We start from the raw sequence: 18,011 nt of genomic DNA, 5'->3' as shown, positions 1-18,011 counted from the left end.
AATTCTTTTTGTAATTATATAGATAATATTAGTTTATTAGTTTACATCTAAATGTTTCATTATTATATTAGTGACATCACAAAACCTCATTTAAAAATCAATCCTTCCTTCCTTTCTTTCCTCATCCTTCTGCTTCAAAACTGCATCTCTTTCATGTTCAGCATGTACCAGGCTGCAGATCTGTTCACACTGTGCATCATTAAGTGTGCTCAAATCTACGAATAAGGGCAGCGGACACTGAGCCCCTCTGCATCCATCGCCGAGTCCTGCTAACGATGAGTAATCTGTTTTTGTGACTGAATGAAAGACGAGACGTAGGAGGCTGATCCCACACTCGTTTGTTGGACGTCCTTACAATCCTGACAGGCCTTTTTTTTGTCGTTGCTGTTGTTGTTTTTGTAATGTGACTCAGATAATGGAAGTCCAGATGACCACTAAAAGCAACCGAAAAAATATTTTTAAAAAACCCAGGAGACTTAAGCAGAGCAAGGCACTTCGGTGTGGATTGTTGCAGCTACGTCAGAGGGCCGTCATCAAGGCCATGAGAGGATGAATCCAGTGGTACACTAATGTGTGCTGTTAACCAGTCTAGTTCTCGCCTCTCTAGCTGTCACCTTGCATCTACCCATAACATGTATCCATGTGGAAACGAGTATAAATATCTCTTTGTGAAAAGGTTAGATTCGTGACAAACATAGGATGACCTAGATATCCTTACAAAAGTGGCAAAACTCTCCACTTCACCTCCCAATTTGCCAAAATCTGCATTTAATGAACACTGGGCCCTGGGATCTGGGCCTTCTAGCAATTCCTAAAAATCTGCATTTGAATTATTTATGAGCACGAAGCTAAATGCTAATAAACGCTACTTCCCTTACACTTTCCACGATTAAATGCTGACGAGCTGATTATAAAAACTTCCTGCCGTTTACAGCAGGATCTTCATCTTTCTGTATAATGGCGTATGGACTGATTAGTGACGCGCTCCGCTGGCTCGTTTCTCCACTTTCTCTCTAATTTGTCTTTTTCTGGAGAAAATCCGCTTATGCTAAATCAGCACTCGAGTGGCACGCAGCACTGACACAAATCAAATAATACACATAATTAGGAATAGGAAGGCACTATAATTATAATACAGTGTTCCAAACTTAGCAAAACAACAAAAAATGGGTTAGTTTTTATATAAATCTCATTAATGAAAAGCCAAAGACACTTAACAGAAGTAAACAGTATGCTAGTTGATATAAACTTCAACATTTTTTTATCATCGATAAAAGTTATGGGAAACTGATGATTGTGAAATGTTTGGATAATTAATAAGAATAAGGTTCAAGGAGAAATCCTAAAGAAGGTTGCTCGGCTTGTTCTTTATATGAGCTAGAGAGTTGATTTTAAGCTAAATACATTGTTTTTTTGGGGACAGAAGCACATATGCAGTGTGGGTAAGAAGGATAGTAAAGGCATCTGGACAGCACTTATCTCTGTTTACTCAGTCTATTTTCTTTTCTAGTTTCTACTCAAAAGACAGAAAGACTAAGAAAATGAGGCTCTGGCTTACACAATAAGAAAGAACTTTGCTAACTAAAGAACTAACACGGAACAGGTGAACACAGTAAGGCAGTACATCAAAACAAACACGCAGGTCCATAACAAACAGAAGCTGGAAACCTAGATGAAGCAAAAATAAATAAATAAAACTAAACTACACTAAAATAATAAATATACGGGTTTTTTTTACTCAAGTAGGTTTTCTTCTTCACCCTGCTGAGAGTAAAGTCTGACAGAGAACAACAATTAGGGTAAAAGTTTATTTAGAGTATATTTACTCTCCAACTCATAGCTGCATGAGACGTTTTTCTAGCTAACTATACCTAGCTACCATCTGCTGCTAGCCGATTTTTCCTAATTTCAGATACTTTAATTGTATTGTACAAATAATCCTACTCTTGATCTACTCTGCTTGGATCAACAGTGAAATTCACCCAGCATGCAGGGTTTTCCCAGGCCACCACATGTTCATACTTTAAATGCTGTTGATCACGAAAAATTAATTTCAAATCACACTGATGTCACATCGATTACAGTCTGGTATGTAAATCACTACTTGTTTTTTAATCACTTTATTAGGCATTACACCTCCCTTTGTAGGAGTACAGTAGGAAATTATAGCTCTAGGTATTTTTTTCCATGCCTAGTATGTGTAATACCCTTCATTAGCGTCATGTTCTAGATGCAGGATATTTTTGAGAATATGGACATTTTTATTTTTTTATTTTTTTTATTTTAGTTCATTTATACCTCTAACTGTGACCAATAAGGCTTTCTCTAAAAAATTATTTACCTTGAGTAAAAAAACAAAAAATAACTTTCTTTGCTGCAAGTTCTTTTATTAACTCGCTGCTGAGTTTCCGTTGTCATATTTCACAAAAAAACAAAACAAAACAAAAAAAACCCTGTTCAATATGCAAACGCTGTAATCACTCAATCAATCCCTTTGTGTTCGCTTTGTATTTTTGTCACACCAGGAAAAAAGAAAACAATGTACAAAGAGAATATTTTAAAACGATTTCGCTGTAACTCTTTACTGTAAATCCGCCAAATCAAACACGTCCCACCTTTTACTGTTACAAGACAATACTTCAGCTTCACACTGTGGTTATGGATCGGATTTTAACGTGCTGTCATTTGATACGTAGTCAAGTCTTTTTCCTTGTAGTCAGAGGGGTAACTGACTCACTCAGAGTTCGAATTCTGACCCGACAAAGGATTAAGTACCCCGTCGAGGGCAGACGGAGCCGAAAGCTAAGCGTATTGTCGCCACGCGGTGTAAGGAATAAATCCCTCATATTATCAGGGAAGTGTGCCCCTGCAATCAGCGAGCTATCGGACTTTAAAGATCACAGCCTCGTCCTCTAATCTCAGCTCGAGCCTGTGGTTACACAGAAACATTATCTTAAGCTCCAACATTAAACCAGACAGGCAAGTGAAGTCGTTTGCAGTACAAAGAAACGAGCTGGGCAAACAAGACAGGCAGGATCCATTTTAATTGATTTGTTTGCAAGTGCGAAAACACTGACAGATAAAACCCTGAGTGACATCGCGCCATGTTTAACGAGCGTAATCATCAATCAGTTTGCTTTCGCTCTCCGAATTATACGAGACTGAAAATTAAAAGTGCGCCAATTGACGTTTTCTTTCAAACGCACAAACTGCCGGGAAGCGCGACGTAATTTTGCTTTTAGATCCCGCGAAAAAAAAAGACGGTCTAAATACGTGTCATTAATATTGGTGAAAAAGCCTGTCATTTCATGGCACGGATCTATAATTAACGCGGCTTGGTGCGCAACACTGCTGCAGTGCAAACAGCTGCGGCTCGAGAGCCTGCTTAAGGCTGCTGATCGCGGCTGAATTTAGCCTTTCACACCCCAGCCATAGTGACACAGGGCTGATTCTGGATCAGCAGTGTTACTGCTATGTGACCTGTTTTTATCCCGCAGCTGTTGGGGTAGGAAATCTTTGGGACAGAAGCACAGATGCAGTGTGGGTAAGAAGAGGTTGCTATGGATAGTAAAGATGTCTGGACAGCACTTATCTCTTTTTTTTCTAGCTTTTACTCAAAAAACAGCAAGACTAAGAAAACGAGGCTCGGGGTTACACGATAAAATAGAATTTCGCTAACTAAAGAACTAACATGGAACAGGTGAACACAGTAAGGTAGTACATCAAAACAAATAGAAGCTGGAAACCTAGATGAAGCAACAAAAAAATAAAATAAAATAAAATAAAATAAAATAAAATAAAATAAAATAAAATAAAATAAATAGATGGATGGATGGATGGATGGATGGATGGATGGATGGATAGATAGATAGATAGATAGATAGATAGATAGATAGATAGATAGATAGATAGATAGATAGATAGATAGATAGATAGATAGATAGATAGATAAAAATAAATTTTGCTGTTGTGTGTTTTTTTTTTTCCAAAAATCCAAAATAAATTTAGCTTTATAAAGTTTATCCTCAAACCTTATTGTGAAATCTTTACATTCCTGAAAAACGTCCAATTATAGGCGAGATGAACAGATACCAAATAAAGTAAAAAAAACCTAAATCTTTGATGCAAAACAGCAAAAATTATCAATAGGTATATGCTGTAATTGAAGTGAATACAAGTGTATTTTCTGCCCGGGAACACAAGCTTGCCCTCTTACTTGACGGATCGAGCCGACGGATCTCTGCTGGAGATGGTGATTGATTTCTGTGAAAAGTCCCGCAGGCCACATCCATTCATTGTAGGAGTCATGGATCAGTACGAGCATTTAAGCACCATTTTAGATAACACATTGAAGTCTGAGCAGAGAAAATACTTTTTTTTTTTTTTTTAAAGTAGACCAGTGGAAATATTTCTATAGAAAGGTCTGCATCTATTTCACAGACCTCTGACAGACCTTTTATTAGGAATGTCTCGTGTTGACGTTTTGCTGGTTTCCAAACAGAAAGCGCCTTCCAGCTATATATGAATTTTTAAAAAATAACTGGAGCGTAGCTCATTATATGAGTAACAGGCTGATCGAAAGACAAGTCTCGTGTTCCTCTTCGCAGTCATCGCCTGCCTAAGTGAAGTAACAAGCAGCGTAAAATATAATTTATTCATGAGGCCATCCGTCTGGTGAATAAAACCGTGAATAACAAGCAATAAACAACTTCGTTTTAGTGGAATTCCAAAGGCTCTGGGTAGCAAGTGCATATGTTCAGCAATATTGCGGCAAATCAAAGAAACCTTATCAGAGTCCAGAGCGCAGGTCAATAAAGAAGGCAGCAGCAACAAACAAGGATAATCCTCATACATAAAGCAAAGAACAAGTGAGAGGAGAAACCAGGAAACTACAAAAACTGAGAAATGAAGCTCGGGCCTTGCATGATGAGATGAAGGTACTTGAATGAGTTAACACAGAACAGGTGAACACATTAAGGTAGTACATCAGCGATGACACAGGGGTGGAGAAGAAAGCAAAACAAATGGGCACAGCTATATCAAACAGCAGCAGGTAACACAGATGAAGCAAAACAAACAAGAGGTGCTCATGGTGCTGGGAAACGCTTAGGGAATTAGTGATAATTGTGTTAAAAAAACCTCCAAACACTACAACAGACATATTTATACAGATTTTTGTTAACATGTTGTTATATACCCCATGAGGCCAGGAGGCATAGTGAGCAGATTTTTTGAGAACTAGTGTGAAATGGGTGAAGGGGGCGGAGCTTCCAGAGAGTGTCAGTTAGTATTGAAGAGTTCAGAAAAACTGTGCAAATATCCATTGGCAAAAAAATAAAATAAAATAAAATAAAAATAAATAAAATACAAAAAATAAACTATAAATAAATAAACAAACAAACAAATAAATAAACAAACAGCTCTTTTAGTGTATGTTAGAATATCTTCCAAGGCCATCAGGTTTGATACGACCATCAGGTTTGATACGGTCTTCAAACAGGGACTCAAAACTAACTGAAAGACTGCTAATGTTGTATTATTATAATGTTTCAAATATTTTATAGTACATGTATAGAGTCATAGGCTCATTTGTAGGCAGGACTAAACGAACCAAGCTGTATCCCGTATCCTGTCGTCCCTCTGTTGCAGGACACACTGGAGTCTTTGTATGAAACTGTTACCTCTCTACCAGACCGTGTCCCACACCGAGAGCTGCCAAGTCCTGTTCAATGATATGCCACTCGATTAGCACTGACAGCCTGAGCAAGTCAAGAGCAGGAGTGAATTTTGCTGCCTAGTCGGGGTTTGTAGTGTCCTGAGTTTGTAGCCCTCGCACTCGAGTCAAGCACGCAGCTGATAATCACTTTCATAGAGACTCTTCAAATCGAACCACAGCCCATAGCGGAGGTGGAGGTGTGAGGTGTGTACCAGCTACCACACAAACCTCATTGTACCAATATCAAGCAAAAGCCTGGCAGATCTCATCACTTGAAGGTATACCGTACTACCTAAGGAAATCTGTCCATCATTTCCAGTTTGACCAGAGTCCTCTCAACACGCATAAAACCATTTCCCTGACCAAGTAATACAAGCAGAAACGTTTAATTCAAGAAATCCTTGTTTTGTTGCCATGTAACTAAACAGAGCTCCTTTTGTAATAGGGTGAACTTCAGGGTTGCAGTTTTTAAAGCCTTAATCACGGAACTTGACCTGGTCAGCGACATGAAGAAAAGTCTTTTGGTCGTCTGCTTCCTTTTCATTTTTTACACTAGAAGAATCTGCCCAGTCACCGGGCTGTATATTACCTTCCTGCTTACAATACGCTGAGTCATCGCCAAGACCTCGGATCCAAGGCTGCGAATATGATGCTGTAACACGTCTGCTTGTTGATATAATGCTGAAAAATCCTTCCAAATCCTTCATTACTTTAATGACACCAAAAAGTGAGCCAACATTTTTCAGCCTCCTTTTTTTTTGCAGCATGAAGCAATTTAAGGAGCGGAGGTAATGGAGGAGGCGATCTGGTTCAGGGACATGGTGGTGTGTGAGGTGCAATTTTAACAAATATCTTTAAGTAGAGTACAAGTTTCCTGGCTTTTACAGTCTGTGATGGAAATTTGAGGCAGAGTTTATACGACTGTTCTGGAAAGACAGGAACATTGGTAGAATTTTGCTTTTCCCAAAGAAACTGAAGCATCCAGAGGCATCACCCTGATGAAATTCAACAGCACTATTTTCAAAATTGAAATAAAATAGTTACAAATTGCCCATCATTTTGATTCAGTTCTGAATGACCTTTGCTTACTCTCTCTGTCTCTCTGAGGCTTGATTTGGGGAAAAAATGGATACACAAGTTATTTGGAGCATTAATCAGTGTCTACATAACAGCAATCTAAACCTTTCGAGTTACGATAAGCAAAGCTAGTTTTTTTTCCTAACCAAAAGTCAAAGACCAACGTACATTGAGCGTACATTTTCACACGTTTTTATCACTCCACATGTCTGTGATAATCATGTAAAATTCCAATTCTAGCATCAATCCCAATTTTGAAAAATAACTTAGATGAAAAAGGAAGATGAAAAGGAAGAAAGGAAGTGTTATAATACTGATCAGAAGGTTGTGAGTTCGAATCTCAAGTCAACCAAGCTGCCACTGCTGGGCCCCTGAGCAAGGCCCTTAACCCTCAATTGCTCAGTTGTATGAAATAATATAAAATTTAAGCACTTTGGATAAGGGCATCTGCCAAATACCGTAAATGTAAATGTATGTGAACAAATAATTGATAGCTAGCTAGTAAATTACCTGATGATGTATATTGTAGAGCGTAGATTTGTCTGGATGTATCTCAGATTGTGGAGCAAAAATAAACACATTATTTGTCCATGTTGTTTCATAAATGTTACGTATTCGATATTAATTTCTAATTTATAAAACTGTTCCATAGAAGCGATGTTACCTGAGGCCACAGCTATTCAGTAGGAGCTCTTTCTTGAGCAAAACTGCTGAACTGTTTCATAAAATAAAGTAAAATGAATGCGACTTCTAGTCAAGATCTTGAATTTGGACCACGACCTTGTGGAGTTCTGTAATGCTTCAATGAAATTTTTTTTTTTAAAATGGGGATGAATGAAAATACAAATGTTTTGACAGCCAAACATCTGTGACTACAAGAGTTTCTCGCATGAGATTCACAAGCACATGAATGAATGCAAAGCCTGACGGTGGAAAGCCTTTTGCTGAGTGAATCATTTGGGGGAAATCTAGACTAGTTCTTGATGTGATCAAATCAGAGGAAACGATGAATTCTGCTCAGCCCCAACAGACACCGCAGGACAAACAGCGATATGAATTAGCACAAAGGCTTCAAAATTCCTCGATAACTTTGAGGGAAAAAGACGTCTGATTGGTCACAACCTGTGAGCAGGTGCTGACTGTGTGTTTCAGTATGTTATATGCTGTGGGTGAATAAAGCTCCTGTTAGGTGGGAATGAAGAGGCTGGTTGTGTGCAGCTGTTTGAGCTCTCTTGGCTCCGGATCAGTCAGTGTGTGAATTATAAAGATCGGTAATTACAGGCTCGGATGCACCGAAGCTCTCTATACAGGCAGCAACCTCTCGAGTCTTTTTTTTTTTTGCTGGATTCACACAACACACACACACACACACACACACAAACAGCAACATTTTGCTAATGACGCATTTACTGCTGCGACGTGGACACTGGGCCATATACAGTACACTCTCGCCTCTTCTCGTACATGCACAGCTATGTTATTTCTGTTCCTTTGTTTCCAGAAGGTGACATTTCATTAAAGTGGAGCTAACATCATTCTGCGAGCAGAGAGAAGGGGAAAAAGAGATCGAGCAATGTGGAGCTGTTAGAAAGGAAAGACACTTCATTTATCCTCAAGGCACCATAGAGTACAGCACAATCTGTGTAACTAGCAAATAAAAGAGGACACCAGCATTAAATATAGGCTGTAGTACATTTTCTGAATTGTCTAAACTGTTATTTATTTAGTCTGCCTTCCGGTTTTCTAGACCAAATAAAACAAAATCCAGAACAAGCATAAAATCCTACAGGACAAACATTTTAGTACATTAATCTGTGCCAGACAAAAACGAAACAAAACAAAACAAAAAAAAAGAAGAAGCTACACAATGTATAAAGAACATTTTTCCTTAACGTACCAAATGTTTTGGCAACCCAGTGTGCATTTTAGTTCTAGTCAGTTTTTGGTTTCTTTTTTGCGATTAAAAGCACAGACCAGATCTAAAATGACACTTTTGGGTGGAGATAACAGCACTTTCTGTTGATGATTGGTTCAGTAATTGGATGGACAAAGAAACATTGACTAAACAACAAAACAAACAAAATAAAAAAAGCACAAAAACATGCTTGTCCACAAGCCTGACGACCAGAAAAAGTACCATTACGGTGTAAATAAATCTATAAAATTAATTTGCTAAGTATAAATATGAGAATATGACACTCATGTATTCTTTTATAGTGTTTAATTCTATATGAAATGCTTGGAGGAGATTTAACCCTGAAGGTCTGAGTTAAAATTAAAAGTGTTTTCTGTCACCAATAGGCTTCTGATTCAGTTAATAACACACATGGATCTCTCAAGAGATCCATAACTTCCCTGCCAGCTATAACAAATACATTTAACCCATACTAAAGATACAGAATTATGGAAAATACTCAGATCCCTACTGACAACAGAGTTTTGTGCAATATTTATGACTTTCCATTCTGTATTAATGCACTTAACTAGTAAACTACCAAGTTGTTTTCAAGTCATTTTCAGCTTATCAGTTAGGTTTCTGGGCCAAAAAAGGGAATGGACTTCACAGTGGAACTTTGACTTGGCTGGTGAGCTAGCTAATACGTTTACAAAATGCGCAAGAAAGCTTGTTTCTGCCACATATATGATACAGACATGCCTCTCAGTTGACTTGGCGGCATCGTATTGCACAAGAAGTCTTTTTTTGCACAAGACTTTTTTTTATCTTACAAGTGCTGGGATTTAATTATTGGTAACAAAGGCACTAGATAGAAAGACACAAAGTTAGAAAAGTTAAAAAAAAAATTTCAAAGAATATTTTGGTATGTAAATTTATGTGAACGGTTATTTTTTACTTTTTAGCCCTAGTTTTGTGTTGTCTTATATAACTCTGTGTCTTTAGGTAGCACCAGGGTCCTAAAGAAACGTTGTTTCATTTCACTGTGTACTGCATCAGCTATTTATAATCAAAATGACAAAAAAAAGCTTCTTGACTTGAAGTTACAATTATGTGATCTAAACTTGTGAGAAAAATCTCACTCTCACGTGATTAATGTGACAATTCATTGACATTAACTCGTAATTAGAAGACACAGACGTGCAGCACGAAGCGGTCATATAGCTCTGCTGTGTTATTGACTCACTATCACGTGATAAAAAGTCAGAGTTAGAATTCTTGCATCTTCCATACATAAAGTACAGCATGCGTTCAGTTCATTTAGACTCCTAAACAATACCATCTTTACTTTCCGTCAGTTGACAAGCAACCTTTTTTGATGAGAGAATAAAATGCGCCAATGCCCTCAGCAACATCTCTGACAGTAACATAGCCAGATGGTCCAAATACAGTATACAGCCAGCAGGTCCATACAGCATGGGGCTGAGGGCTGGATCCCAGTCCAATGTTAACAGAATGGAGCTGGAGCAGATTTAGCCTGGGCCATCTGCTGCGACCGGCGGCGAAGAGCCATGGGGCGCTGGGACTAAGGACTGAGCACCATGCTTGTAGCTTCACCAAAGTTATTTATAGAGTTAAACTCCCAAAGAGGTGATTTTGCTCTTGGAAGATGTTCTGGGACGTGACACACTACACTGTTACGAATCTCAGCCTCTTTCAGTCCAAATGATCTATGAGCAGAGCTCAAAAGGGCCACTTCGGTGTTTATGCAACCAGTGCTGATGTGTAAGTAATTTTAAAAGCCGGGTTGTAAAAAAGCCAGAAATAATAAAGCATCTCAAATGGCTGGCACTCTGCTGCTGTGATACGCTCTCATATCAACACAGACCCATGCGGCTCACAGGCGTCATGTTTCACTTGGTGAAATCAGCCATGTTATTCCAAAATGACCTAAATTCACAATACAGGGAAAGTAGGCCGTTACTTTTGCAAACGCCTAGTGGAAAGTCAGAAATCTGGTCCCATTAAAGGTGTATTTATCAGGATTAGAGCCCTAGTGGTTACAGCAGGTGAACTACAACTCGTTTTTTTTTTTCTCTGTTCTTGTCTGTGTGCACGAAGCAATTCCCCAGGCACCATCTACGCTGGCCAATGTAGAACGATAAAATGGCCAACGTTGTTAGCAATCATGCTTCCTAGCCTAAATACTGTATTAATCTTGAAATAATTAACATGCTACAAAAACATGAAAATCAGCTCTTGATTATTCGCTGCTGTGTGAATAACCATGTTCCTGTTCTGTTTATCTTTGAATTGAAGTCTCATGAGTTATTCAGTTAACGGTCACTAGCTAGTTAGCGTGGTTACAGGTATGCTAGCTAGTTGCAGTTATCTAGCATAACATACATGTATTAACACATTCAAATTTATTCATCCTCTTCGTCAGTAATACACTTTTCTTCTCTTATGTTTATCACTACATTTCTTGCTGTTATGCTTTTTGTAAGGACAATTTTGTTATGTTTTCTGCAGGATTCCATCATGCTTTCCTTTTTGAACAAAAATCGCTTTCTGGTGTGTTTTTTTTTTTTTCAGAATGTTTGGTGAAAATGTGTTTTTTTTTTCCAAAACTAGAAGCATTTAGGAAAAAAGGTACTCTGGGTCTCGTGCTGCATACCGAGTAAAGGGACTGGTTCAACATTTTGTTACTTCCTGTAGCTTTGTGATAGAAGCAAAAAGGTTGTTATTGTTAGATGGATGAAAGCTATGCTCACACATCCAGCGATTTTATCTCTACATGTCGCCAGTTCTATGTACCATGACGTCACCAGTAGGCATTCCTTCTTCTGACTGCCATGGTAATAACAGTTCTTGACAACAAATCTATTTTTTCTGTGGCCAAAATGAAACGTTCTGGAGGGGGATGGATAAAACTCAGCAGTGTTTATCTGCATTATATGATACAAGGTGAAGCAGAAGTAGAGTGTGCTCTTTGTCATGGATCACATGACCTCTACTGTCTTCGTTCCTGGTGGTAGTCTCTGCACCAAGTCCTTCTGTATTTACATAAAGTTCAACTTTTGTCGCATCGCTGGACATGCCCACATCTGTTTCTCGTGATACAGGAAGTCGGTAGCTCTTATTTACAATGAACTGTTTCCAGTCACTTCGTCGCTGTAAGTCGCTGTACATGTGAACGTAGCATTACTGATTTAGATGTGAAGTAATTCCATGGTTCGGAATGGAGTCTGCTTTATGAAAGCAAACCTGTGATTAGGAGCCTAAACAAGACCTGAGACATTCCTGGGTGCATTCTTAAGGCCCGTGTAAACACATGACATCTAGAGTATGTCACTACTTAATTAATCTGCAATATGATCTACATATTTTCTAAGTTATTTGTACTAGTAAGAAAAACAACCATTGAGTCGTTGCTTTGGAAGTCTGCATTTAGCCTCATTAGATTTCTGAAGCAAAGAGATAAACAGCTCTTGGGTCTTACCTTGTGTCTGCATTTGAGCACGACTCCATATGCTCCTGCATGGGATAGACAGAGAGAGAGGGAGAGAGAGAGAGAGAGAGAGAGAGAGAGAGAGAGAGGGAGGGAGGGAGGGAGGAAAAAAGATGTAAAATGGTGTCAGTTCACAGCTATCATGTGTTAAAGCATCATGGAGGTGAGTTTTTCACCGATGCCTGCAAACACACACACACACACACACTGACTCTGCTATGAATGAACTCTGAGGAGACCTTTAGTTTACAAATTAATCGATTGTTCTCTGTGTTCGAGTGGCTACTTTATTTACATGGGGTCACCTCTGGGTGAGAGAATGTGGCATTCAGGTAAGATAAAAGGAACTCTGGGGATCACGCTCAAGGGCACTGACCTGCTGTTCTTTGCAGCGAAAGCTGAGTCATATGAGTGGTTCTAATTGATGCGAGTTAATGATCCAGATGCTGTTAAGCTTTCACATGTAGAATTGTCATATAGAATCATTAAGTAGTGTGTGTATAAGGTCTACGCCTATGTGTGTGTGTGTGTGTGTGTGTGTGTGTGTGTGTGTGAATGGGGCAAAGTAGTTCAGGAGAAGAGATGCTATTCTGTTGCACGATTTGAAAATCCGCAAGCAGCAGTGAGCTTCGAGCGCTCTGATCTCTTCCAGAACACATCCAGTACAATCGACGCTGGCACTAAAAAGGCAAGCGATTAACCAGGATAATGAATTAGATGAACGCAACATACAGGGTAAAACTCTGAGTCAGGATGAAACAGGAAATGAAACCAAACTAGGCTCTGCTCGATTTGGTGGAAAATAGCAGCTGTATTCATCTGAGCACACATTTATTTAAAAAACAAGGTCACAGAACATGGTAAAATTAGATAGAGAGCTCATTTTTGGGTTTAGAGGCTGCAGCAATTTTAGGCCAATTTTGTAACAGTGCAACTACAAGTTTCAAGTGTTACTTCCGAGGAAGATCAGAGGAGAGGTTTGAGCTAGAGTAACTCACGTAACCACCCTTCACAACTGTGGCGAGAAGAAAAGCATCTCAAAACAAAATGCCAAGCCTTGAGGCGGATGGGCTACAACAGCTCAACTTTAGAAGCTGTTTATCTCCTGGGATTCTCTAGAGTTTACACAGAATCGTGTGCAGGATGTCTCAGGTAGCTCAAACCTCAAATATTTTGACAATCTTGCAGAGCAGAAAAGCATCTCAGATTGACTTTGGATGGGTTGCAACAGCAGAAGACCACATCATGTTCCACTCCTGTGAGCCAAGAACAGGAATCTGAGCCTACACTGGGCACAGAACCCCCTGAAACTGGACGATCTTGTATGGTCTGGATCCACCACAACCCTGACCATGACCTCATTGACCAGATTCCTTCAACATGGGCTCAAGTGCTTCTATCATACAGTACGGGTAACGTTAACAAAACCGAGACCAAACAAGAGGCAGACACCTGTATCGTGGTCTGGCCAATTACAGATGCAAGGCTGAAAGAAAATCCTGCTCATTATATGGCTTGCGACTCTACATGTGACATGCGCTTAAAGATACAGCATGGACTTTATATAACCAGCGTGTCTGTAAATAAAATGGGAATCCAAGAGAGCATAATTGGCTGTGCTCTCTGGGTCAGAAGGAGGGCATTCCGCTCTCCCACTGTCCATTAGAGTGACACTGGCCAATCGTGGGCGTCTGTGCTCGGGCATACAATAGATGGCTTTCAGACGGATGAAAGGATGCAGTCGTCTGGGTTACAAAGTGCTAGAAGGGATTCTCAGAAATGGTGAAAGAACTCATCGTAAGGCAGGTATACTGTGTATCGAGAGGAGTTCTGTCTTTTCTGTTATTGCTTTTCAAAACACTATTTCACATGGCCACTGAATAACACATACAGTATAAGCCAAGTATTCCAAGGACAAGCAAATTTCCTGGCTATTAGTGGGCAAGTACATTCAATATCTGTGGAAACCCAGATGAAAGCAAGCAAAATGAATTCTGTCTCTTGAACTTTTAAATCTGCTCAATAAATATGGATCATGTATAGCAGACAAAGTTATCCTCAAGAACTAAAGAAACATTGTTCCTTTCTTTCGCTCAATGTTATTTCAAGAAGGTTGCACGCTGGTGCATGTTCACGCCAGCAGTCAGACACATTTTCACTTTCAGATTTAATCATGCAGCTTCATCCAGCATCAAACATGTCTCATCTCACGCTCCCAGCTCAGCCTAAAACTCCATTAGCACTTGAACGGCAAAGGCCTAATTAAACTGATTAAAGTCATACTCCAGGGGAAAGCCAGCTGAGAAAGTGGCTGCTAGGCTTCGTAATGTCATTCTTCCATCAGAAGCACATAGAGGAAGCACTTAACCGTCTGGGCTTTTGCTGAAAGAAGCGAAAGAAATAAGATTTACCCTGGTGTAAAGTGTATGAATCAAACAGAGATTGTGACTCACAAGCTGTGTCTGAATATCCCCACTACCCTACTGTACAGTAGGAGAAAAGCACTGAGTCTGGATTCTCAGAATTCATAAAACAGTGGGTGAGAAATTCCCACATGACCCACTGCGTCCACTGAGATTCTGCAGTATGGAATCAATGCGCACTGCGCTGTCCCATAATGCAACAGGACTGGGGTGGAAGAGCTGAGTGTAAGCGCTGTAGGTATTAAACAATGTTCCTTGTGGTTAAACAGTACCTGGTAAAAAACACCTGAGTAAATTGATAACTTGTTGAAGGTTAAAACAAGAAAAAACAGTTGAAGTGTTTTGGGGGGAAAAAGGTTACGTGGTTATTATGACATTATAGGATACAATAGCAAGTATACTTGTCGGGATTGTATTCATGCTACACACATAGAATTAAGTACTGAATTGATTGCAGGAGGCCTTGAATCAATTGCTATAGGTACTGAATCAATTGCAGTAGGTACTGAATTAAATGCAGTAGGTACTGAATCAATTGCTGTAGGTACTGTATCAAATGCAGTAGGTACTGTATCAAATGTTGTAGGTACTGAATCAATTGCTGTAGGTACTGTATCAAATGCTGTAGGTCCTAAGGCAAATGCAGTAGGTACTGAAGCAAATGCTGTAGGCCCTTCACAATATGTGATTTTGGACTTTACTGGACTTTAATACAGTAGAGTTTGTGACATGATCAGCAGATTATTATTCACAAATATAACTTTCAAACTCTACTGAAACCTGAAACAGTAGAAAAGTGCATGAGCCTAATCGTGGGGAACCAAATGATTTTTTTAAATAATTTGAATAAATTTGACACATCTGTTATGTGACAGTGACAGACAACCTTTCCTCTCTGCATGCGATTATCCTGACCTCTCCATAACTGCTCAATAATACCAGGTCACTATGATGAAACACACACACACACACACACAGACACACACACACACACATGGTGCGCGTGTGCTGAGTGATTGAGAGAGGTGATTAGTTTGCCTGAGCGCACCTCCAGTCTCATCGGCTCAATGCGGCGTGAAGCGTGAATGGCTGCTCGTGTCAGTGTGTCGGCGTCGCTCCGCCTGTCAGGAGACGTACCAGGGGCCCATGGGAGCTGGGACGAAGACGTTTTACGACATGAATGAACCGGAGAGATGGGATAAGTATGCGCTGACATTTTTAAGTCTCTTTAACCTAACCTGTACTAACCTGACCTGGGGTTACTATGGAAACGAAAATGTATAAGAAAGAATGTGAGTAGTGAATCAGCTTCAGGGGTTAGTTACTACCACAGTGCAGTCTCTGCATCTGTCTCTTCCACCATCCTCTGCACCGATTGCCTGGCTGTGGGTCATGACGAGATCTCCCTGCTACGTCACTTTCGAGATTATGATATCACCACATGCTGATGTTTGCATCTCATTTGCATAAGGCTGAGGTTTCCACCTGTAAGGACTTGGAGACTGGAACACTTCTTGATCCACCTTAAATATGTTTCCTGGTTCACTCTCGTCCTCCTTTTTATTGTCTTTTAAAGAAATCTGTGCTTGTTGGAATGAGTGAATGCAAGTACAGCTAGTCTAGCATGCTATCATAGTTACATTAACGCTAAGAAGGCTTGAGGAGGTTTATTAAATTTGAGTAAAACAGGTGATATTTAGCTTCATATTACATTTGACCTGGAAGTAGAAAATACTACTCAGTCTTCACAAACCTCAAGCACACGACATAGATGCTATCAGATTCAATACATGTGCTTAGAACATATGTTGTAACTTAATTATCTATCTATCTATCTATCTATCTATCTATCTATCTATCTATCTATCTATCTATCTATCTATCTATCTATCTATCTATCTATCTATCTATCTATCTATAGATCTAGAAGCAGTGGCATGTTTAGGCAAGTGAGAGGGTGAAAGAAAAAAGAAAGGTGAACTACAGTGGCATTTCTAGACCAGTTTGGTTACATGTGCTGGCAAAACAATCAGTGATTCAATGATTCAAAAAGATTACATCAGTGTTGCAGTGTTGTTTTTTTTGTACCTTCACAGCCTTCATAGAGCAGTCACTAGTTTGGACTTGTTGCATTCTGGGAACCTATTCTTAATCATGTAACTTTTACTTTAAATGAAATGAAATGAAATAATTTCTTCAGATAAGTAGCTTTGATTTGCTCTTTGTATATAAAAAAAAATTCAAATGAAAACCTTCTCTGAGCAAATACTTTTGAGCAATTTATTTAGCTTCCACTTCTCCTGGATCAATTCACCTAAAACTGACAAAATCCAGCTTCTATTAGTGTTATGCTAATAAACTGGGCTAATAATGCTATGCTAGAGATGAGCCAGGCTAAAGAGAGGGTTATGCTTGTGGCCAAAAACAGAATGAAATCCACTCCTCTGACAGCTGAACACACAGCAGGCTATAATCACTGCCAAAACATGAGTTAAAACACACACACACACACACACACATGCAACCCTGTAGTGCTGTAGCAGAGAGTCGGTTCCACCACCAACACTTGTTTTATCATCTTCTTGCACCTTGAGTGCTGAAACCGCCCCGGGGTCGTAATTAAAAATCATCCTGCGTGGTGACGAAGACACGCCGAAACACACACACACTCACACACACACACGAACGCACTCACGCATCCACGTCAGCGCAGCACCCTGTCAAAAATCAACCCTCTCTGTGTTGGTTTACTCCACCGCACAACAATAATTACACAAGCCTCGTTGGTGTTTCTGCAGCCGTCACCTAGTAAACAACAATTAATATCACAAAACTCAACACCCCTTCATCTGATCACTTCCACGTCAACATACACACATCACCGTGCTGACACACAATGACAATCTGGACACTTTCAGGTAGAGGGACATCTGTAAATTACTCAAAATACCAAATGCTTTTAAGAGTCAGTGATTCAATGATTCAGTGATTTGATTCACTGATTCAGATGCATTAGAATGAGACTATAATGTTCTAAAGCTCTATCTATCTATCTATCCATCCATCCATCCATCCATCCATCCATCCATCCATCCATCCACCTATCTATCTGTTTGTTTGACTGAATGAGCACAGTGTAAATCCTGTGTTCAGTGAGTGTGATGTTATGTTGTGAATGTGTAACAGGTATAAACCTGTGAACAGTGTCTCAGCTGGGACTCGTGCCCTTGTGTATCATCTTCGCTATCTCAGCAGTGCAGTAACTGATCAGCTCTATCCAGCTTCCTCTCTCACTCTTCATTATGTATCAGAGTCGACTACATGAACAGAGGGACGCGTAAAAATAGCCTGGTCCCCAGACACTTTCTCCCATATCCCTCATGCAAAATG

General features: G+C 39.6%; 1 protein-coding gene across 5 annotated transcripts in view; it reads right to left on the bottom strand.

The window, feature by feature from the left end:
* LOC131366042 (cyclin-dependent kinase-like 5) overlaps positions 1 to 18,011 on the bottom strand; it is a 67,743-nt gene that overhangs the window by 38,670 nt on the left and 11,062 nt on the right. For all 5 annotated transcript variants that reach the window (XR_009206762.1, XM_058410147.1, XM_058410149.1 and 2 more), the window contains exon 3: positions 12,190 to 12,224. Coding sequence is in view for 4 of the 5 variants with exons in the window: in XM_058410147.1 (XP_058266130.1) it covers positions 12,190 to 12,224 (35 nt within the window). In the remaining variant the exon portion in view is untranslated. The remainder of the gene's footprint in view (positions 1 to 12,189; positions 12,225 to 18,011) is intronic.

Source organism: Hemibagrus wyckioides, linkage group LG15, assembly GCF_019097595.1.
Source record: "Hemibagrus wyckioides isolate EC202008001 linkage group LG15, SWU_Hwy_1.0, whole genome shotgun sequence".
Classification (NCBI taxonomy): domain Eukaryota; kingdom Metazoa; phylum Chordata; class Actinopteri; order Siluriformes; family Bagridae; genus Hemibagrus; species Hemibagrus wyckioides.
Note: the sequence above shows the minus strand (reverse complement) of the source record. Positions and strands in the feature narration are given on the sequence as shown.